The sequence below is a fragment of the Doryrhamphus excisus genome, linkage group LG11 (assembly GCF_037039965.1).
Source record: "Doryrhamphus excisus strain RoL-2023G ecotype Guam linkage group LG11, RoL_Dexc_Guam_v1.1, whole genome shotgun sequence".
Lineage (NCBI taxonomy): Eukaryota > Metazoa > Chordata > Actinopteri > Syngnathiformes > Syngnathidae > Doryrhamphus > Doryrhamphus excisus.
The window spans coordinates 2,335,199-2,360,124 of NC_136367.1; the positions used below are offsets into that span (position 1 = coordinate 2,335,199).

A 24,926-nucleotide genomic window follows, 5' to 3' on the forward strand; every position below is an offset into this window, starting at 1 on the left:
ATTTTTTGCGCATTAAGGCTCTTAAATGCTTTCTTGTCTTCTGAATGAATAAGTGATTGATATGTGTTTACGTCATGTTTGCGTGGAATTTTGAGCATGATTTGGTTTATTTTTAAAACGGAAAAGTGGCAATGCGTGACCTCCCGCCCGGTAGAAACGCGCAGTGGATGGATGCGATGCGCAATAATGCGTCGATTCAATGTGGGCGTTTTCTGGTTTTCAGAACCATGGACAGCGACAGCGCATCGCTTGTCGAATCTACGTTCATTTAATCTAATTTATTGTGGGGGTTTTTTTTTTAACTCTTTGAGGGGAATTGAAACGGGGCCGGATGTTGATGTCGCAGCAAAGATCTTGCAATCGATGGACTGGAAAATGGGGTGCATGCGGGTAATGGTAATAGAAATATGTGTCATGTATACTTGGTGAATGCGTCCTTTGGTTTTTTTTTTTTTTTTTTGGCTTCCATGCCGATGGCGACATACATGTGCAACATGGTAAAACCACGCAGACGACCCCCCCCCTTCCCCTCTCCTCCCCATTAATGAGCATGACCACGCACGTGCTGATTTTTGAGGATTAAACAAAATATATATATAGCTCATTGTTAGCTTTATTACATATTTTATGTATTATCTAATAGTAATACTGTCTAAAGTATTGTTAATATGGGCTACACTACATCCACAGCATATATATATATATATATATATATACTGTCGGCTTTTCTAGCTGATTAGAGCTTCCAAATACGGTGAACACTTGAACGCACCACACACATACACTGCCAAGGATGCTGTGGTTGCCATAGCGGCTATACCGTATCACCTTTATGCAGCTTGCAGGGGAAACGAGGGGGAGAGGAGGACCACATTGAGAAGGTGCTGCTTGCTGGATGGATGGATGGATGGATGGATGGATGGATGGATGGATGATGACGCACAATATTACCATTAGCGATGAACGCATATTGTACTGATGTTGGTGTACTGCAATTCATACTGCGTACTGACTTAAATGTGTTTTTCGTTCGAAAGCGTCCGCCCGTATCGTGTATCTGACAGTTTCGAGAATAAAGTTGTAAATTCACGACAATAAAGTCGAGAAAAAGGTTGTAAATATATGAGAAAAAGGTAAAAAAAAAAAAAAAAAAAAGGTGTAGTCATGTAGACGTTGGCCTCGGGTATGGAAGATAGGCGTGAGAAGGGCTAGCCGTGCTAATCTGCGTGTGCTGTGTTTTGCTGCAACGTCATAAATAAAAGCTGGCCTGAAGCAAGGGGAGAGTTTTTTTTATGCTCTATAAATTTATGACTTTATTTTTGTAAATTGATTACTTTTTTCCTTTAAATTTGCAACTTTATTCTCGTAAATTTACTACTTTTTTTTCCCCCACAAATTTATTACTTTATTCTCGTAAATTTACTACTTTTTTTTCCCCCACAAATTTATTACTTTATTCTTATAAATTTACAATTATTTTCCTCACAAATTTACGAGTTTTTTCCCGTTAATTTACTACTTTTTTCCCTAAATTTATGACTTTATTCTCGTAAATTTATTACTTTTTTCCCCCTTAAATTTACAACTTTATTCTCATACATTTACAACTATTTTCCCCACAAATTTATGATTTTTTTCCCTGTAAATTTACTACTTTTTTCCCTAAATTTATGACTTTATTCTTGTAGATTTATGACTTTTTTCCCCTTAAATTTACAACTTTATTCTCATAAATTTACAACTATTTTCCCCACAAATTTATGAGTTTTTTTTCCTGTAAATTTACTACTTTTTCCCGTAAATTTATGACTTTATTCTCGTAAATTTATTACTTTTTTCCCCTTAAATTTACAACTTTATTCTCATAAATTTACAACTATTTTCCCCACAAATTTATGAATTTTTTTCCTGTAAATTTACTACTTTTCCCCCTAAAATTATGACTTTATTCTTGTAAATGTATTACTTTTTTCCCTTAAATTTACAACTTTATTCTCATAAATTTACAACTATTTTCCCCACAAATTTATGAGTTTTTTTCCTGTAAATTTACTACTTTTCCCCCTAAATTTATGACTTTATTCTCGTAAATTTATTACTTTTTTCCCCTTAAATTTACAACTTTATTCTCATAAATTTACAACTATTTTCCCCACAAATTTATGAGTTTTTTTCCTGTAAATTTACTACTTTTTCCCCTAAATTTATGACTTTATTCTCATAAATGTAAGACTTTTTTTCCCTGTAAATTATGACTTTATTTTTGTCAATTTAGTACTTTTTTTCTCGTAAATTTCCACTTTATTCTCGTTAATTTAACCATTTTTTCCCCGTAAATTGAAGACTTTATTCTCATAAATTTAAGACTTTTCTCTTGTAACTTTCCAAATTATTTCTCATCAATTTCCTGCTTTTTTCTCGTAAATGTACAACTTTATTCTCATAAATGTAAGACTTTTTTTTCCTGTAAATTACAACTTTATTCTTGTTAATTTAGTACTTTTTTACCATAAATGTACAACTTTTTTCTTATGAATTTAACATTTGTTTTCCTTAAATTAAAGACTTTATTCTTATAAATTTTTTATTTATTCTTATAAATGCTACATAGTCAAACTTACAACTTTGTCATTTTCCAATCACGGTTTTAATCACTGATTGCTGTAAGCCCCATGCTAACACTAGTTAGCATGACTTAGCACAATCACTCCTAGCTAACCTTTGTCTCTGAACGTGGTTAAAGTATCATCAAGTACAAAACAAATGTTATGTTATGTATCGTGTTTTGAAATGGGCAACAAAGTATATTACAAATACTAAAATATAAAATAAATTTTTTAAAATACATTTTTTTTTTCTTCTTTGTTTTTTTTTTCTGTCCAGTCAGCGCTCCGAGGAGAGCCGCTCACTTTCTCCCAGACGCGCTCAGCATGTAAACAACAACACAAAAACAAAATGGCCGCTCCCGAGGCACTAAAGCTGCGGTGGTGCAAAGAGAGACAGACGATTTAGTGAAGCGTTTGTCGTTTTCCGGACGTCTTAAGATTCTTAGAAAGGAGTACAAATTTTGGAGTCAAGATTATTTTTGCCTTATGAAAAAATATTGAAAATTGATACTAATGACAATTATGTACCATGTAGCATTGTTTCTACTTGTTTATATCGTCATGCGTCACTGATAATGTGCCAATCTGCCAATCCTTGAGCTGTTGCGCTGTTGTGTTCGGAGGTTCTTGAATGCACCATAGCCCATCAATTCATGCATCATCTTATTTTATCATTTATTAATAGTGAGTACCTATGAATTTGATAGGATAAATGCCTTTAATAAGTGCGTGGTGTCGCATGTGAACAATGGAAAGGAGATGAATCACTTCTAATAAGTCAGTGTTATTGCAAATGTTGATCCAAAATCAGAGCGGAACGAATCGTGTGTTAAAAATGGGCATTTTTCACAACATTTGTCACAACATTTTGAGGTTACGATGTTTGGTGTTACAACATTTGGAGGTTACGATGTTTGGTGTTACATTTTGAGGTTACGATGTTTGGTGTTACATTTTGAGGTTACGATGTTTGGTGTTATGACATTTTGTGGTTACGATGTTTGGTGTTACGACATTTTGCGGTTACGATGTTTGATGTTACTACATTTTGTGGTTACAATGTTTGGTGTTACAACATTTTGTGGTTACAATATTTGATGTTACTACATTTTGTGGTTACAATGTTTGATGTTACGACATTTTGCGGTTACAATGTTTGGTGTTACTACATTTTGTGGTTACGATGTTTGATGTTACAACATTTTGTGGTTACGATGTTTGGTGTTACAACATTTTGCGGTTACGATGTTTGATGTTACTACATTTTGCGGTTACAATGTTTGGTGTTACTACATTTTGCGGTTACAATGTTTGATGTTACAACATTTTGTGGTTACGATGTTTGGTGTTACAACATTTTGCGGTTACGATGTTTGATGTTACTACATTTTGTGGTTACAATGTTTGGTGTTACAACATTTTGCTGTTACAATATTTGATGTTACTACATTTTGTGGTTACAATGTTTGGTGTTACAACATTTTGATGTTACAATATTTGATGTTACTACATTTTGTGGTTACAATGTTTGGTGTTACAACATTTTGTGGTTACAATGTTTGGTGTTACAACATTTTGTGGTTACGAAGTTTGATGTTATGTCATTTTGTGGTTACGATGTTTGGTGTTACAACATTTTGAGGTTACGATGTTTGGTGTTACAACATTTTGTGGTTACGATGTTTGACGTTATGACATTTTGTGGTTACAATGTTTGATGTTACAACATTTTGCGGTTACAATATTTGATGTTACTACATTTTGTGGTTACGATGTTTGGTGTTACGACATTTTGTGGTTACAATGTTTGATGTTACAACATTTGATGTTACAACATTTTGTGGTTACAATATTTGATGTTACTACATTTTGTGGTTACGATGTTTGGTGTTACAACATTTTGCGGTTACAATATTTTATGTTACGACATTTTGTGGTTACAATGTTTGGTGTTACAACATTTTGTGGTTACAATGTTTGATGTTACTACATTTTGCGGTTACGATGTTTGGTGTTACAACATTTTGCGGTTACAATGTTTGATGTTATGACATTTTGTGGTTACAATGTTTGGTGTTACAACATTTTGCGGTTACAAAGTTTGATGTTATGTCATTTTGTGGTTACGATGTTTGGTGTTACAACATTTTGTGGTTACGATGTTTGACGTTATGACATTTTGCGGTTACGATGTTTGGTGTTACAACATTTTGCGGTTACAATGTTTGATGTTATGACATTTTGTGGTTACAATGTTTGGTGTTACAACATTTTGCGGTTACAAAGTTTGATGTTATGTCATTTTGTGGTTACGATGTTTGGTGTTACAACATTTTGAGGTTACGATGTTTGGTGTTACAACATTTTGAGGTTACGATGTTTGGTGTTACAACATTTTGAGGTTACGATGTTTGGTGTTACAACATTTTGCGGTTACGAAGTTTGATGTTATGTCATTTTGTGGTTACGATGTTTGGTGTTACAACATTTTGAGGTTACGATGTTTGGTGTTACAACATTTTGTGGTTACGATGTTTGACGTTATGACATTTTGTGGTTACGATGTTTGGTGTTACAACATTTTGCGGTTACAATATTTTATGTTACGACATTTTGTGGTTACAATGTTTGGTGTTACAACATTTTGTGGTTACAATGTTTGATGTTACTACATTTTGCGGTTACGATGTTTGGTGTTACAACATTTTGCGGTTACAATGTTTGATGTTATGACATTTTGTGGTTACAATGTTTGGTGTTACAACATTTTGCGGTTACAAAGTTTGATGTTATGTCATTTTGTGGTTACGATGTTTGGTGTTACAACATTTTGTGGTTACGATGTTTGACGTTATGACATTTTGCGGTTACGATGTTTGGTGTTACAACATTTTGCGGTTACAATGTTTGATGTTATGACATTTTGTGGTTACAATGTTTGGTGTTACAACATTTTGCGGTTACAAAGTTTGATGTTATGTCATTTTGTGGTTACGATGTTTGGTGTTACAACATTTTGAGGTTACGATGTTTGGTGTTACAACATTTTGAGGTTACGATGTTTGGTGTTACAACATTTTGAGGTTACGATGTTTGGTGTTACAACATTTTGCGGTTACGAAGTTTGATGTTATGTCATTTTGTGGTTACGATGTTTGGTGTTACAACATTTTGAGGTTACGATGTTTGGTGTTACAACATTTTGTGGTTACGATGTTTGACGTTATGACATTTTGTGGTTACGATGTTTGGTGTTACAACATTTTGTGGTTACAATGTTTGATGTTACTACATTTTGTGGTTACGATGTTTGGTGTTACAACATTTTGTGGTTACAATGTTTGGTGTTACGACATTTTGAGTTTATGATGTTTGGTGTTACAATATTTTGAGGTTACGATGTTTGATGAGAGGACATTTTGTGGTTATGTTGTTTCATATTATGACATTTTGTGGTTACGATGTTTGGTGTTACGGCCTTTCGTGGTTACGGTGTTTGATGTCATGATGTTTGGCGTTGCAACGTTTGGTTTTAAAATCGTATATTTTTTTTGCTTCCAGCATTGGGTTTATTGTCACAATGTTTGGTGTTCCGATGTTTTGCGCTACAACGTTCACGCGGTTACGGTGTTTGGTGTTACGTTACGAGTGACGTTTGTGTCACAACAATTTTTGTTTACGATGTTTGGTGTCATGACGTTCGGTGTCGGGATGTTTTAGTGTTACGTTGCACTCCCAATTAATACTAATTAATTAATACTACACAAAAAGAAAACGATAGCTACATTGGTGTGCGTGAAGAATACCTCGTTGTGCGTTGTTACAATTTCATTTTGTCATTGTGCTGGAAGCAAAGAAACATACTGTATGTAGTATACATATTGTATATACACACAACAGAAGTACATATACAGTATATAGTATATACTAACAGTAACAGCGCCTCTGTTGGTCGGCAACAGATCAGTAGATTACGTCAGGTTCATGTTTGTTGTTCATACATGTCATTTGTGTGGATCGTGGATCGTATGATACGGCGCTAACGTAACGTCTTCCACTTGCTTACAGGCATCAAACACGGCAGTTGTGTTGTAATTTGATATTTTTGAGTGTGTGTGTGTGTGTGTGTGTGTGTGTGTCGAGTGTGCTATCCTCCAGGCAAGCCTGATTGCTTTTTAATGTTTTTATGACTTGTCAAATATTCAACAGGCTCTGAAGCGGCCTGGCTACTCCACAACTGATGTGAATGAAATGCAGACCACTTCCAGCTGAGTTCTGATATCAATCAGGATCGCCGGTGGTGGATGTCGTTGGAATTATGCTCTTTTCATATTCCCCAGCTGCTCCGTGACCAGAAAGGGGGAATGGAATGCCTCAATATTGATGAAGTCGTTATGGATTGATGGTGGTTTTAGCTGAAGGAATTCTGCTGACGCTATGCTGGAATATTGACTACGGAATATGGAATATTGACCGGATGTCTGACGTCAACGTCAACATCGTCGATGTAATCAACACTGGCATTGTTTAGTAAGAAAAAGAAGAAGAAGAACATGAAGAAGTAAGAAAAAAGACCATAATGGACACTTGATAATAGACTAGTGATGGGAAAATCCATTCCTTACACTGATCTCAGCTCTTATGAGTCACTCACTAAAGTGAATCGGGTACTCCGTTCACTCAAATTACCCGTCGTTCCTCAGCGTTCATGCAGAAACTACCATTGAAACTACTCATGAGTCAGTGAAATTTTGGTATTCGTCAAGCACTGGTGAGTCCGTGAACCTCAAGTTTCCGTCACACACCAGTAAGTCACTAAAAACTCGAGTCTTTGTCAAATCCCCGTGAGTCAATGAAAGTCCAATTTTCATCAAGTACCCATGAATCAGTGAAACTCAAGCACCTGTGAATCGGTGAAATTGGAGTGTTCGTTGATTACTAGTGAGTCAGTGAAACGTGAGTATTCATTGAGTCACTGAAGTCCAGTCTTGATCAAACACACATGAATCAGTGAAACTCAAGCACTTGTGAATCGGTGAAATTTGAGTATTCGTCGATTACCAGTGAGTCAGTGAAACTTCAGTATTCGTTGAGTACCCATCAGTACGTGAAACTCAAGTCTTTGTCAAGCACCTGTGAATCAGTGAAACCTGAGTCTTTGTTGAGCACCCGTGAGTCAGTGAAATTTTGGTATTCGTCAAGCACTGGTGAGTCCGTGAAACACCAGTAAGTCACTAAAAACTCGAGTGTTTGTCAAATCCCCGTGAGTCAATGAAACTCCAATTTTCATCAAGTACCCATGAGTCAGTGAAACTCAAGCACCTGTGAATCGGTGAAATTGGAGTATTTGTCGATTACTAGTGAGTTCAGTTCAGTATTCATTGAGTACCCACATCAGTAAGTGAAACTCAAGTCCTTGTCAAGCACCTGCGAATCAGTGAAACCTGAGTCTTTGTTGAGCACCCGTGAGTCAGTGAAATTTTAGTATTCGTCAGTTACCGGTGCGTTGACTTAAGTCTCCGTTTAAGTCAGAAAAACTTGAGTCTTTGTCAAACCCCTCAGTCTTCATGTAGTACTTGTGAGTCAGTCAGTGAAACTCAAGTCTTTGTCAAGCACCTGTGAATCAGTGAAACTTGAGTCTTTGTTGAGCACCCGTGAGTCAGTGAAATTTTAGTATTCGTCGGTTACCGGTGAGTCGGTGAAACCTGAGTTTTTGTTGACTTAAGTCTCCGTGTAAGTCAGAAAAACTTGAGTCTTTGTCAAATCCCTCAGTCTTCATGTAGTACTTGTGAGTCAGTTAAACTCGAGTATTCGTTGAGTACCCATGAGTTAGTGACACTCAAGTCTTTGTCAAGTACCTGTGAATCAGTGAAACTTGAGTCTTTGTTGAGCACCCGTGAGTCAGTGAAATTTTAGTATTTGTCGATTACCGGTGAGTCAGTGAAAATTGGGTTGTCGTTGAGTCCCCATCAGTCAGTGAAACTCAAGTCTCCGTCACACGCATGTAAGTCAGTAAAAACTTGAGTCTTTGTCAAATCCCTTAGTCGTCTTGACACTACTCGCGAGTCAGTTAAACTGAAGTACTCGTTGAGTACCCATGAGTTAGCGACACTCCAGTTGTGTCGAGCACCTGTGAATCAGTGTAACTCCGGTCTTTTGTCAAGTACCCGTAAATCAGTGAAACTTGAATCTTGGCCAAGTCTTTGTGAGCTTCATGAAGCTCTCGTGAGTCTGTGAAAACATATCAAGTCTTCGTTGCGCACTTGTGAGTCAGTGAAACGTGAGTCTTTGTCAACTGGTCCTGACTTAGTGACACCCGAGTCTTTGTCGTGAGTAAGTGAATGAATTAACGGAGGTGAGTAACCATGAGTCCCGAGTCGGTAAAAAGGCTTTATTCATGAGTCACATCCTGTATGTCTAACATCGGTTGGGGGGTGGGGGGGGGGGGGGGTCGACATGAGCGTGACCGACTTAAGCAGGTCCACGCTGACTCGTTTACAAGTCTCTGCTTAGACTTTTATAGCATCGTAAACCAAATGTGCTAAAATCCAAAACACCGTCGACATGTGCAGAGATTGCCTCAGTGGTTTTTCATCATATGCTAATCCCGCCACCCCCCCCCCCCCCCGCCACTCCCCCTACCCCCCATCTTTTTAGTGTTCCGGGCCCCCTCCAGAACACCGTCATGTCTCCTCTAGCAGTCAAACGCCGGCTGTAATAGCATGCAGTGATATTCCAGTTAAGGCGACTGATATCATCGCAGACGCCCTTGTGTTCACCTTGCATGGGTCTTTTACTGGCAGATGCATCCACTCAAGTCTCAGTGAAACCTGAGTCTTTGTTGAGCACCCGTGAGTCAGTGAAATTTTAGTATTCGTCGGTTAACGGCGCGTTGACTTGAGTCTCCGTGTAAGTCAGAAAAACTCGAGTCTTTGTCAAATCCTTCAGTCTTCATGTAGTACTTGTGAGTCAGTTAAACTCAAGTCTTTGTCAAGCACCTGTCAATCAGTGAAACTTGAGTCTTTGTTGAGCACCCGTGAGTCAGTGAAATTTTAGTATTCGTCGACTACCGGTGAGTCAGTGAAACTTGAGTTTTTGTTGAGTCCCCATCAGTCAGTGAAACTTAAGTCTCTGTGTAAGTCAGAAAAACTTCAGTCTTTTCCTCAGTCTTCATGTAGTACTTGAGTACACGAGTCAGTGAAACTTGAGTTTTCGTTGAGTACCCATCAGTCATTGAAACTCAAGTCTTTGTCAAGCAGCTGTGAATCAGTGAAACCTGAGTCTTTGTTGAGGATCCGTGAGTCTGGGAAATTTGAGTATTCGTTGGTTGCCTGTGAGTCAGTGAAACTTGAGTTTTTGTTGAGTCCCCATCAGTCAGTGAAACTCAAATCTTTGTCAAGCACCTGTGAATCAGTGAAACCTGAGTCTTTGTTGAGGACCTGTGAGTCAGTGAAACCTGAGTTTTCTTTGAGTACCCATCAGTCAGTGAAACTTGAGTTTTCTTTGAGTTCCCATCAGTCAGTGAAACTTGAGTTTTCTTTGAGTACCCATCAGTCAGTGAAACTTGAATTTTCTTTGAGTTCCCATCAGTCAGTGAAACTTGAGTTTTCTTTGAGTACCCATCAGTCAGTGAAACCTGAGTTTTCTTTAAGTACCCATCAGTCAGTGAAACCTGAGTTTTCTTTGAGTACCCATCAGTCAGTGAAACTTGAGTTTTCTTTGAGTTCCCATCAGTCAGTGAAACCTGAGTTTTCTTTAAGTACCCATCAGTCAGTGAAACTTGAGTTTTCTTTGAGTACCCATCAGTCAGTGAAACCTGAGTTTTCTTTGAGTACCCATCAGTCAGTGAAACTTGAGTTTTCTTTGAGTTCCCATCAGTCAGTGAAACTTGAGTTTTCTTTGAGTACCCATCAGTCAGTGAAACTTGAGTTTTCTTTGAGTACCCATCAGTCAGTGAAACATGAGTTTTCTTTGAGTTCCCATCAGTCAGTGAAACTTGAGTTTTCTTTGAGTACCCATCAGTCAGTGAAACCTGAGTTTTCTTTAAGTACCCATCAGTCAGTGAAACCTGAGTTTTCTTTGAGTACCCATCAGTCAGTGAAACTTGAGTTTTCTTTGAGTACCCATCAGTCAGTGAAACTTGAGTTTTCTTTGAGTACCCATCAGTCAGTGAAACCTGAGTTTTCTTTGAGTACCCATCAGTCAGTGAAACCTGAGTTTTCTTTGAGTACTCATCAGTCAGTGAAACCTGAGTTTTCTTTAAGTACCCATCAGTCAGTGAAACCTGAGTTTTCTTTGAGTACCCATCAGTCAGTGAAACTTGAGTTTTCTTTGAGTTCCCATCAGTCAGTAAAACTCGAGTCTTTGTCAAATCCCTTAGTCGTCTTGACGCTACTCGCGAGTCAGTTACACTGAAGTACCCGTTGAGTACCCATGAATTAGTGACACTCAAGTCTTTGTCAAGCACCTGTGAATCAGTGAAACCTGAGTCTTTGTTGAGGATCCGTGAGTCTGGGAAATTTGAGTATTCGTTGGTTGCCTGTGAGTCAGTGAAACCTGAGTTTTCTTTGAGTACCCATCAGTCAGTGAAACCTGAGTTTTCTTTGAGTACCCATCAGTCAGTGAAACCTGAGTTTTCTTTGAGTTCCCATCAGTCAGTGAAACTCAAGTCTCTGTCACACGCATGTAAGTCAGTAAAACTCGAGTCTTTGTCAAATCCCTTAGTCGTCTTGATGCTACTCGCGAGTCAGTTACACTGAAGTACTTGTTGAGTACCCATGAGTTAGTGACACTCAAGTCTTTGTCAAGCACCTGTGAATCAGTGAAACTTGAGTCTTTGTTGAGCACCCGTGAGTCAGTGAAACTTTAATATTTGTCGATTACCGGCGAGTCAGTGAAACTTCAGTTTTCGTTGAGTCCCCATCAGTCAGTGAAACTTGAGTCTCTGTGTAAGTCAGAAAAACTTGAGTCTTTTCCTCAGTCTTCATGTAGTACTTGAGTACGTGAGTCAGTTAAGAAAGTGGTTTCATTTCGCTTGTTCTTGTCCTTTTGTCTTTTGGAAGCCCTTGAATTCGCCCGTCGAAAATGCTGCGAGGCACCGATACCGTGTTGTCTTGTGGGATTATCGACTTCATTGTGTAACGTAACCCGGAAGAAGAGCTTAGTTTTGAATTGTTATTTTCCTATGTAGTTTTGCATGGGTTTATACCAGTAGCATATAGCATATAGCATAGCATTAGTAGCATATCTGTTTAATATGTTCAAGAAAGCTATCAACTATGTGTGTGTGAGATGAATAAGGGTCGGGGGTGAGGGATTCTCGGGTCAATAATGCATGTCAGTGTCTGTAGAGCCACCCGCCAGGACGTCGCTTAAGCACTTAATGCTAGCTCCTCTCCGGAGAGAGCGAGAGAGCTCCAGCTGAAGTGACACTTAGGTGTGTTGTGTCATGTTACATCATCGTTATTATTCAGGCGGGGGTTATGCTTCTAGCAAATATAGCATAGAAAAACAAAGCGTTGTGGTTGTGGGGGATGGGGGGGGGCTGCATGAATGCTGTCGGCACTGGGGATGCATGAATGCCGACATGTACTGTGTCGCAGAGTTGGATATTTATGGACCGGATAGTGTTTGAATTATCATAATTTCCCAACTTTATTTTGTTTTGTTTGTCTGTCATATTATGATTTATAAAAAAAAAATCAATATGACAATATTTTTGGCATAATATTGCAATTTTTTTCTCATTGGAATATGCCTTTTTTTCTCTTAATATTTTGACTTTATTTTTGTAAATTGTGTTTTTTCCATGTCCTACTTTCCTTTTTTAATTATGACTTTATTCTCATAATATTATATATTTTTTTCCTACCTAATTTTCCAAAAAAATACAACGTTTTTCCTCATTGGAATATGCCTTTTTTCTCTTAATATTTTGACTTTATTCTTGTCAATTCTTTGTTTTTTCCATGTCCTACTTTCCTTTTGTAATTATGACTTTATTCTCATAATATTATAATTTTTTCCCAACCTAATTTTCTAAAAATTAAAACTTCAGTTTGTTTTGATTTTTTTTCTTATTAGAATATGCCTTTTTTCTCTTAATATTTTGACTTTATTCTTGTAAATTCTTAATTTTTTTCCATGTCCTACTTTCCTCTTTTAATCATGACTTTATTCTCATAATTTATATATTTTTTCCCAAACCAAATTTTCCAAAAATTAAAATGTCAGTTTGTTTTGATTTTTTTTCTTATTTGATTATGCCTTTTTTCTCTTAATATTTTGACTTTATTCTTGTAAATTCTTTGTTTTTTCCATGTCCTACTTTCCTTTTGTAATTGTGACTTTATTCTCATAATATTATAATTTTTTTTCCCAACCTAATTTTCCAAAAATTACAACTTTGTTTTGTTTGACTTTAATATTTTAACTTTATTTTATTAAAATGATATTTTTGGTCCTGTCCAATAGTACTAAAATAGTACTCATTCATCTAAATTCCCTTACTTGCTAAACAGATTTGTTATTGTTTGGCTTTATTTGATGTTTTTGTTATGCAAATTTGGAACGGCTGGACCGGAGCAGGAGGGGATAGAAAATACAAAAAAAGAAAACAGAGCGGGGAGTGCGGGGACAAGCGGGGGACAATACAAAGTATTTGATTGTAGATGTAGCATTAGCTGGTAGTATCTAAAGAAGAAATAATACTACAGAATGGAGGTGTGCAATCCCGTGTTACATTCATATCTGCTGTTATTGTTCCCATGGCGACCATTGTGAAGTCATAAAAAGGCATGATAAATTGATATCACTTTAAAGTTGAATAGATGCTATTCAATGCTATTCCTTATGTATGGGATTGCAGCTTGTATTGCTAGCCATTTATTTCAAATCCTATATGGGAGTCGATGCGGCGTTCAGCCTAAATCCAATAATCGCCTGACTGAGCCATACATCACCTTTTTACGCCCCCCCCCCTCCCTTTTTTTCTGGAGTGCCATCAATTCAACACCAGCGCTAATCAGCAAACCACACCCTTGACACGCTCCTACAGGCGAACCGGGTGTAATAAAAGTGTCCACGCGCTCTTATTTTGACAGGTTTGTTTGTTTAGTGCTTCATTCTACAGCACTGTTGTGTGTTTTAATAAAAGTCAGCATCCTGATTTTTATCGTCTCCCTGTTGGTACCAGGTCAAAGGTCACCTTGGTTACAGTCCGGTGTTGTGGTTGTGGAATGGGTGTAAATTTGTTTTTAATCAATGCGTTTTTTTTGCCCCCCAAGTAAATTGACTTTGAGACCCCTGTTTTAAACCATGTTATTATAAGCAATGAAGAGTAGCGTTCAAAGACATCACGTAATTTAAAGTACTTTGTTTTTAGTGTATTATTCAGCATACTTTAATGTAGTAAATTGTTTATACGAATTAAGAATTCAGAAGCAAGTCATAAAAACATCCGTCTCATGTTTTTCTTCATCTTTTTTTTTATGTATTATAAAGGTGTTGTGATGTACGGAGTGTCCGTGAATGCACGTCGTGTTCTTGTAAAGTGAATGAGGAAGTGTGCTTCCCAGGATGAATGGACGAGAGACGTAAGTTACAAATAGTACACGTTTGTTGGAATGGTGCTGTTAGTGATGTGTTCCGGTTAGAATGCAGTTTAAAAAAAGAGAGATTCAGACGCTGTGTGACGCTTTGTGGCGTTGTGGGGGAATATCAGCCGTGATTCTTCTATCTGTCGTCGTAACAGAGAGGCGCATTTGCTATGGCGTGAGTGAAGTTCATTACACTAAAAACACTAAAGTTTTTGGTTTCTTTACGGGCGGGTCTCCATTTAAGGTCAAATTTAGCGTTCATACGGATGTTGACGTTTTCTTGTAAAAACGAAACAAGCTAGGAATCACGAGAAAAACGTGGCCACGTGTCACATTGTTTGCTAATAGTGAAAACGAGTGTTAGCATTATGTTGACATTTGCAGTTGAATTGATGCTATTGGAATATTAGCATAGTAAGATTCATTCATTCATTCGTTTTCTAATAATAATAATAATACTTGTTATTTAATACGTGTTATTTCACATCTGGAGGGCTCCAATGTACACTAATTGCCGTTAATTTTGTGCAGGGAATCTCTACAACATAGGGTTACTTAGCATAGTTAGCATAGTAAAATAACATTGTAGAGATGTCTAAAGGTAAAATAACACCCCTATAGTCACATTTACACTCCTATTATGCAATATAGCAGAAATTCAGTTATTCATTTTCTACTGCTTGTCCTCACGGGGGTTGCAGGGGGGTGCTGGAGCCTATCCCAGCCGTCTTTGGGCGAGAGGCGGCGTACACCCTGGACTGGTGGCCAGCCAATCACAGGGCACATATAGACAAACAACCATTCACACTCACATTCATACCTATGGACAATTTGGAGTCGCTAATTAACCTAGCATGTTTTTGGAATGTGGGAGGAAACCCACGCATACACGGGGAGAACATTCAAACTCCACACAGAGATGGCCGAGGATGGAATTGAACTCGGGTTTCTTAGCTGTGAGGCCTGCGTGCTAACCACTCATACTAGCATTATTAATACAATATTTTGCATGGAAAATCCTGTTTCTAATCTCCTAAATCTTAACATTATTAGAGACCCGCAGATACTATAACACCCCTACAGTCACCTGTACATTTGTTTACCCAGTATAGCAGATGTAATCAGAGAAAATAAGACATATTAGACATAAAGATGGCCGGTTATCGTGTAGCCTACACAGTCAGGAGATCGGAAAGACCTGGGTTTGATTCTCGTAGGCTTAAGGATTGTTTGTATTTGGTAGCAATGTTGTAGTATATAATCCGAGTAATTGTACTAGTTACATAATGGTTGCAGTACTGTACCTCCTGCTTGTTGGGAAAGAAAAAGGATGAAGAGAAATTCCTGCGCCAGGCAGCAGGAAGCGCTGAGGCGAGCTATGATGCAAAATGTGACGCCTGTAAATTGAGCCATAAAGTAAAAAGGTCAGCGCGGTGCGTTCAAAGCCCAATGTTTGATTTTGGTTGCATAAATCTGCAGGGAAGCGATAATCCGTCCTCTCCACCACCACCACCACCACCACCACCCCCCCTCCCCCACTGTCAAGTCGCCATGAAGTCTGCTGTAAATCGGACCGGATTCAGACGCGAAGCACTGCGGTGCGCCGTGCACTTTGAGGTTTATGTAAGCCAACATGGCTGCTGTTGTGAAGCCACGCAGCACAGAAAAGGCGAGCAGAGAGAGAATTTAGGGCAGGAATACCACGTTTATATATTTTACTTTATAATTAATCATTTATTTAGAATAATAAATATAATATATAATAAAATTACATATAATAAAAAAAAATAATAATTTATTTTATATTATACTATTTTTTTCTTTTTTTTAAAATTTTTATCCGAATATTTCAGCTTCTTCCCATGTCATGTTTAAGTTTGTTCCAATAATATTATGACTGTACTCCCGTAATATTTTACACGTTATTTTTATAAATAAATATCTCAACTCTGTTCCAAAAATTGCATGATTTTTCCTCATGTTAAGAATTTATTCTCGCAAAAATCTTGTAAAATTCCTCATTAGTATATGACTTTTATTCTTAATATTTTGACTTTATTGTTGTCTTTTCCCCCCAAATATTTTAACTTTATTCTTGTAATATTATTAATAATAGTATACTTTTCTGTAAATGTTGTTCTCATAATATAATACATAACTTTTGTAAATATTATATTTATAGTATTTATTTATATATTTACTTTATAATTAATAATTTGTTCATAATAAAAAATAATATATAATTAAAATATTATTATACAATTAAATTAATTGTTTATTTTATATTATATATTATTATACTATATTTTTTTAATATTTCAACTCGGCTCCAAAAAATAGAGTATTTTTCCTCATAATTTAAAAGAATCTATTCTCTGAAAATGTAATGTTTTTATGATTAGAATACAAAAAAATTAAAATTATTTAATTTTAATTTTTTAATTAAAATTATTGGTTGATATAATTTTTTTTCCTGATAAAAAAAAAATGCTGTGTACAACACATGTGTGTTCATTCCACCACATGTCATGTTATCGGCTGATATCGGTATCGGAAATTGAGAATTGGACAATATCGGCAATATTGTTTTTTTGGCAAAAAAAAGCCAATATCTTCATATATAACCTCCTTATTCTTTAATAGTTCAACTTAAGTAAATAATGTAATATTTACTCATTAAATTACAACGTTACATTGTATTTTTAGAATGTGCCAAGGGTCCATTAAAAAAAAAAAAAAAAACACAGCTACAGGTGGTTAATGGCGTTGGGCCGCACTTTGGAGACCCTTTGCTCTAATTGGACATTCTTCTGCAACCATCCGTGCTTGCTCTCCTCCCATGAAGTCACATCTAGTAAGTCCGTGCACGGCTACACGGCGTTGTGACAACCGGCCTCGCTGTGCTTAAAAGAACAAATCGGCCTGACGTTGATCATTAGCTAATTAGCAAATGTAAGCACATGTTTGTGGTGTGAGCGGCCATTGTGGCTTGTCCTTTCATTTCTGGTCAACCTCAGTGCAAATGAGCCTGACGCGCTTGTAGCAACCGAGCCTTCTGATGGCGATCTATCCTTCGGCAACCGTGCGGTGACCACCGGCTACTGGTTCAAGGTCACGCCGTGATTCGGTTAGAAGTGTTGACACATCACTGGCCTCAGCTGTTTACACAAAATCGCCGGCTGTCTTGTTTTCTCTTTCAGCTCTTTCTGGATTCCCTCTAGGATCTTTTCTTCCCTGTTGGAGACCCTCTCCACCCCCCGCACCCAACAGCCATGGCAGATGACGCCGACATGCGCAACGAGCTGTCAGACATGCAGCAACGTGCCGACCAGCTGGCCGACGAGGTGAGAACAAGCACTCGAATATGGCGATACGATACGATAACGTATCACGATACCATATATCACGATACTGTTAACATGGTGATATTTTTTGTTGTTTTTTTTGTAGTTAAAGATTATTTCCTGGAAAAAACTGAATTACACCAGTAATATGTACTGCTGGGGGTACTGCTGAAAGTACATGGAAAGATGAAAGTACACAGAATGTACTGTATTTAGTAGTTGCTGCCAATCACAAGCTATCAGTGATCTCAAACAAAAAAACATCATACTCTGAAACATATAAACATGTACCAATATGAGTGTAATATGAAAAAAAAAACATTTAAACCTGTTCCCATAATGCATTTCATTGGAGGAGCATATTAAGCATTGCAAATGGCTTCTGTCCACCAGAGGGAGCCACAAAGCAAAAAGAGGGAAGCTGACAACATCGCAGCACAGCTTTATTTTAAACTCATATTAGGATGTGTGTATATTTGTATATACACGTGTTTCATGTTAAGTTGCTGTCTGATGAATTTAGTGTAGTTTGTAAAGTGTTCATTAAAAGGCGATTCTGTCATGTTGTTATACTAGTGTGTGTGTGTGTGTGTATATATATATATATATATTACATACTGACCTACATGACTACCTTAAAACATTTTAAACTGTTCCCATAATGCATTTTCATTGGAGGAGCATATTAAGTGTTGCGAATGGCTTCTGTCCACCAGAGGGAGCCACAAAGCAAAAAAGAAGGAAGCTGACAACATCGCAGCACAGCTTTATTTTAAACTCATATTAGGATGTGTGTGTTTGTATATACACGTGTTTCATGTTAAGTTGCTGTCTGATGAATTTAGTGTAGTTTGTAACATGTTCATTAAAAGGTGACGCTGTCATGTTATACTAGTGTGTGTGTATTTTTATATATATATATATATATATATATATATATATATGTATATTACATACTGACCTACATGACTACCTTAAAACATTTTAAACTGTTCCCATAATGCATTTTCATTGGAGGAGCATATTAAGCATTGCAAATGGCTTCTGTCCACCAGAGGGAGCCACAGAGCAAAAAAGGAAGCTGACAACATCGCAGCACAGCTTTATTTTAAACTCGTATTAGGATTGTGTGAATATTTGTATATACACGTGTTTCATGTTAAGTTGCTGTCTGATGAATTTAGTGCAGTTAGTAAAGTGTTCATTAAAAGGTGACGCTGTCATGTTGTTATACTTATTACAGTCAAGAGTACAATATGAGCTTACATTGCATGTCACTTATTTTTCCAATAACAACTTTATTTTCCCCCCCCCACAGTCACTGGAGAGCACTCGTCGTATGCTGCAGCTGGTGGAAGAGGTAAAACGACCTTTTAAAATATTCAAAATGTGCTTTTTTTAATTTAATTTTTTAACTTATGGTAAATATGTAACCTGTTGACAACTTAAATGTCCGTCTTATACAACCCCCACTAATGGTCGTTCCGAGCCGCCATGTCAAAGCGAAAGCTAAACATAGCAGCAGCGCCGTTGGATGCTAAGGTTGTCTCACACAATAACATCACTCCTCAGCCACAGAGGACGTCCTAGCAAAGAGGATTCATTTTATTTAGGATTGTTAGCCGAGCCGTTCCCACCTTGGTTGAAAGCACATCTTGACTGGATAGGATGTCGTGTTTTTTTAATTTTTTCAACTTGCTGAAAATGCACTTTTCTGGTCAAAAAAACTGGGGAAACCTCACACACACTCAACAGGGGGCCCAGGAGCACCCAAAAAGCGCATAAAACGCCAGTATTTCAGGGCGTTGATTTTTGAAAAAAAACGTAAGGGGTTAGTATGTCGTTTTTTTCTGTTTTTTTCAACTTGCTGAAAATGCACTTTTCTGGTCAAAAAAACTGGGGAAACCTCACACACACTCAAAAGGGGCCCCAGAAGCATCCAAAAATGGCATAAAATGCCAGAGTTTGAAGGCGATGATTTTTGGCAAAAAAAGTAAGGGGTTAGTATGTAGTTTTTTTCATTTTTTCAACTTGCTGAAAATGCACTTTTCTGGTCAAAAAAACACCAGAAACCTCACACACACTCACCCGGGGGCCCAGGAGCACCCAAAAAGCGCATAAAACGCCAGTGTTTGAGGGCATTGATTTTTGACAAAAAAACGTAAGGGGTTAGTATGTGGTTTTTTTTTTGTTTTTTTTCAACTTGCTGAAAATGCACTTTTCTGGTTAAAAAAACTGGGGAAACCTCACACACACTCAAAAGGGGCCCCAGAAGCATCCAAAAATGGCATAAAATGCCAGAGTTTGAAGGCGATGATTTTTGGCAAAAAAAGTAAGGGGTTAGTATGTAGTTTTTTTCATTTTTTCAACTTGCTGAAAATGCACTTTTCTGGTCAAAAAAACAGAGAAAACCTCACACACATTCACCCGGGGGCCCAGGAGCACCCAAAAAGCGCATAAAACGCCAGTGTTTGAGGGCATTGATTTTTGACAAAAAAAACGTAAGGGGTTAGTATGTCGTTTTTTTTTTTGTTTTTTTTCAACTTGCTGAAAATGCACTTTTCTGGTTAAAAAAAACTGGGGAAACCTCACACACACTCAAAAGGGGCCCCAGAAGCATCCAAAAATGGCATAAAATGCCAGAGTTTGAGGGCATTGATTTTTATGATTTTTATGTCGTTTTTTTTTCATTTTTTCAACTTGCTGAAAATGCATTTTTCTGGTAAAAAAAAACAGCGGAAACCTCACACACACTCACCCGGGGGCCCAGGAGCACCCAAAAAGCGCATAAAACGCCGGTGTTTGAGGGCATTGATTTTTGACAAAAAACGTAAAGGGTTAGTATGTCGTTTTTTTTTTTTTTTTTTTTTTTTTTCAACTTGCTGAAAATGCACTTTTCTGGTCAAAAAAACAGTGGAAACCTCACACATACTCAACAGGGGTCCGAGAAGCATCCAAAAATGACATAAAATGCCAGAGTTTGAATTTGGTGATTTTTGACAAAAAACGTAAGGGGTTAGTATGTCGTTTTTTTCATTTTTTCAACTTGCTGAAAATGCACTTTTCTGGTCAAAAAAACAGCGGAAACCTCACACACACTCAACAGGGGCTTGAGAAGCATCCAAAAACGACATAAAATGCCAGAGTTTGAGGGCGTTGATTCTCGACTGTATGTTGACTGAAGCACGCCACAGATGAATCCATCCATCCAGGAACTGTTTTAACCTGTGAAAAGATAGGACATTTAAAAAAAAAAGACCTAGTTGTAGGTGATAGACAAGCATGTGGTACATATGCATGGTATTTTCAGATTGGCCTCTGTTGCAAAAACTAATAACGTTTATTTTCAAGATGAAATAATTCATGGGGGGGAATCATTAAATTGCAACACCGCAAAATTCTAACCTACAATTCTAACCACTCATAGTAGGATAATTAATGCAATATTTTCGTGATTAAGCATGGATAACCCTGCTTAGGAGTTTCTAAATACAGGTTTTAACATTATTAGAGCCCTCCAGATGTGAAATAACACCCCTATAGTCACATTTGTGATATTAAAATGTGTAAATCTCCCCCCCCTCCCCAGATAGGAGAGGGCAAGGCATTTCTTTGCCTGTTTGAGATCATGTTTACTCCATAAGAGTGCCCCCCCCACACCTCCCCCCCTCCCTCCAGAGGCACATTTTACTTCATGGGGATTACTCCTGGCTGAATTACAGAATATATTTGCCTTATTGCTCCCTGCTCGCCTCTCTAAAGTCAGTTGGCTTTCCTCCGAAACCGCTGAGGAGGCAGCTGGGGGGGGTCTGGGTGGGGGGGGCATGTGCCTTCATGCATGCTCTATTACCAGCGTGTATACACCAACACTGGATAATCAGATTTATGCCTATCGGGGCCGAGCCAGGTGCCGCATATTATCGTTGTTTCCGAGAAGCCACACCATGCCGGGGGAACCTGTGATATTACCCCTCATTTGTCGGTTCCGATAAAACTGCTATACTGTTTGACAGTGATGACCGGTGTGGAGCGTTATGACTAACCTCTGTTATATTTCTTTCCTTGTTTTCTCCCTACCTTGCTACCTCACCCTACCTTGCTACCTCCTTGCCTGGCCTTTGGGGAGTAGAGCAAAGATGCCGGCATCAGGACTTTGGTTATGTTGGACGAACAAGGAGGTAAGTGTGCATGGAAATGGTTATATTATGCTATATTAATAATACTGTAAGAATGTTACATTAGAAATATATTCACATACTAGGAACGCCACATTTATGTACATAATGGAATGTAGAATTGTCTATTTTGTATATAGTAATGACTATTATTATTTTTCATTGACTATGTTTTTCTTAACAAATGTTTGGGGGTTTTGTTATTGACAATTTGAATTTGAAATCTTTTCACTCCAGGATGATGTTTATATTTTCAGCTTCTTATTTATTAACCTTTGTTCATTTTTAATACTTTACTTTTATTGTTTTCTTTCTATTTGCTAGTATTTTTTGTTTTTTTTTCTCTCCATTAGCCGACAACAGCAGCTGGACGTGTTGAAAGTGCCAAGAAACACACACACACACAAAAAACACAGTACCACAATGCCAAAATACAGTGTAGTACTATTATGAATATTACTATTTACGTGTTGGTGGCAGGGTGACTTTGAACATTATTTCAAATATTGTTAGGTTTATTTATATATACTCCGTAATGACTCCAAATATCAGACAATTACATTGACTTTGTAAATGCGACTTTTACCATTGTTAGAGCTCTCTACATGTGAAATAACACCCCTATAGTCAGGTGACAAAATCAGAGATAGTATTTAAGACGTAAATAAGATTCAAGGTTGTTGTTTTTCAACAAATGTTTTTTGGATGTGTGGGCAGGTTATTGTTATGATAACAATTAGCGAGAAGGGCTAGCCATGCTAATCTGTTTGCGCTGGACTGCTCTGTCTCGCTGATACGTTATCAATAAAAAGCTTGATTGAAGCAAGAGGAAAGCTTCATTCCTTCTTGAAGGAATTGTATTTTTTTTTTCGACGTTATTCTCTTATATTTATGACTTTATTCTCATAATATTACTAGTTTTTTTTCGCGGAATATTACATTATTTTTGTAAATTTACGACTCTATTCTCATAATATTTCTACTCTTTTTGTCTGAATATTACAACGTTATTCTCGAGGAATTTGCGACTTTATTCTCATATTACCACTCTTTTTCTCATCGTTATTCTTAATTTATGCCTTTATATTCTCATAAATTTACGAATTTTTTTCTCATAAATTTACAAATTTTTTTCTCATAAATTTACGACTTTATTGTCATAATATTATGACTTTTTCCTCTTAGATTTATGACGTTATTCTTGTAAATGTATGACTCTATATTCCCATAATGTTATGTTTTTTTCTCGTAAGTCTGCAACTTTTTTCTCGTAAATTTACGACTTTTTTCTCATAATGTTACGACTCTATTTCTCATAAATTCCCGACTTTATTGTCATAGTATGACTTTTTCTCTTATATTTATGACGTTATTCTTGTAAATTTATGACGATATTCTCGTAACGTTACAAGTTTTTTTTCTCGTAAATTTTTTCTCGTAAATTTACGACTTTATATGCTCATAATATTATGACCTTTTTTCTCATAAATTCACAATGTTTTTCTCGTAAATTTACAACTTTATTCTCATAATGTTACAAGTTTTTTTCTCCTAAATCTACAACTTTTTTCTCTTAAATTTTACGATTTTTTTCTCGTCATATTATTGCTCTTTTCTCGTAAATGTACAACTTTATTCTCATATTACGACTCTTTCGCTTACATTTATGACGTTATGCTTGTAAATGTACAACTTTATTTTCGTAATGTTACGATTTTTTCCCTCCTAAATCTGCATCTTTTTTTCTCTGAAATTTACGACTTTATTCTCATAATATTACGACTCTGTTTCTCGTAAATTTACAATGTTTTTCTCGTAAATTTACAAATTTATCCTCGTAATGTAACAAGTTTTTTTTCCCTCTTAAATCTGCAACTTTTTTTCTGGTAAATTTCCGACTTAATTCTCTTAATCTTTACTTTTTGAGGTCAACGAAAAAGTCCCTGCCACTTCGATATCCATAGATTTATTCGGTAAAGACAAAATATTCGACTATGCTGAAACCATGAAAAGGTACCATTAGCATCATAGCATAGCATAGACTCATAAAGCATTTGATTTGTCCCATAAAGCATCGTTAATTGCCCCAACAGGGCCGTAAACATTTCCACGATTGCTCCTCCGACCCTGGATTTGTGTCAGCGTGCCCCCCCCGCCCCCCCACGGGACTCAAAAACCTTCAGCACAGCCGACTGAACAGCCTTCATTTACACTGCATGCCGCACACTTTAATGAGCGTAGCACGCTCCGCGCCGCCGCCATCAAAACACTGAATCATGTAATAAGGTCCTTGATTAGCATACTGCTAACGACCCCCGGGGATTTATGAATGGGGAACATACTTTCATTGATGAATTCCACCATCCGCCATTTTAGCATGACGGAGGCCCAGAAAGGCAGGTCATACACACGAAACATCAACAAACATCGTTTCATTTTTGTCGAAGCTACATTACCCAAGGTGACACTAAACGCATCACAGTGATTCCACAACAAAACAAAAACATTGGAAAATATGAGTGAGTATACATTTCCAAAGTAAAAGGCATTTCCATGGTAACTGACTGATGTGGACCATGTGACTTGGAGAATATTACAACATTCCATATATTAAGGGCAGCGGTGTCCAAAGTGTGACCCTGGGGCCAATTGTGGCCGGCGTTTTTTTTTTTTTTTTTGCCCATTTAACAAGAAAGGAGCAGTAATTTTCCAACAATACAGTCAAAGTTAAAATTTGTAATAATGAGAATAACACTGTAATATTATGAGAAGAAAATGTCAGTTGAATAAAGTTGAAATATTAAAGACAATATGACTGTTTTGTATACTGTAATATTTGTGGAATTTTTGGAAAATTAGGTTACGGAAAAAATTAACGTAAAAAGATGTATATAATATAAGATAGAAAATTATACAAATAAATATAGAATTTAAATATAACATTTTGAATAAGCAGCTTGACATAGTTGGGAAAAAAAATCCCAGTAAAAATAGAAAAATCTGCAATAACCTTACAAGAATAAAGTCAAAATATTAAGGGAAAAAGTTTTAATAAATAAATAAAAACTTAAGGAAAAATAATGTCATTTTAGTAGCATAGAGTTGAAATATTAACCGAAGATTTTATTTTTATTTTTAAGTCATAATATGAGAAAAAAACGTTAAAAAATAAAATTGTTTTGGAAAATTAAGTTGGTGTCAAAT

At 36.8% G+C, this 24,926-nt stretch overlaps 1 protein-coding gene across 2 annotated transcripts in view; it reads left to right on the plus strand.

Moving 5' to 3' along the window:
* snap25a (synaptosome associated protein 25a) overlaps positions 1-24,926 on the plus strand; it is a 39,271-nt gene that overhangs the window by 229 nt on the left and 14,116 nt on the right. For both annotated transcript variants that reach the window (XM_058064556.2, XM_058064537.2), the window contains exons 2-4: positions 17,404-17,547; positions 18,866-18,907; positions 21,677-21,725. In XM_058064556.2, coding sequence (XP_057920539.1) covers positions 17,476-17,547; positions 18,866-18,907; positions 21,677-21,725 — 163 coding nt within the window. In that variant the 5' untranslated portion in view covers positions 17,404-17,475. The remainder of the gene's footprint in view (positions 1-17,403; positions 17,548-18,865; positions 18,908-21,676; positions 21,726-24,926) is intronic.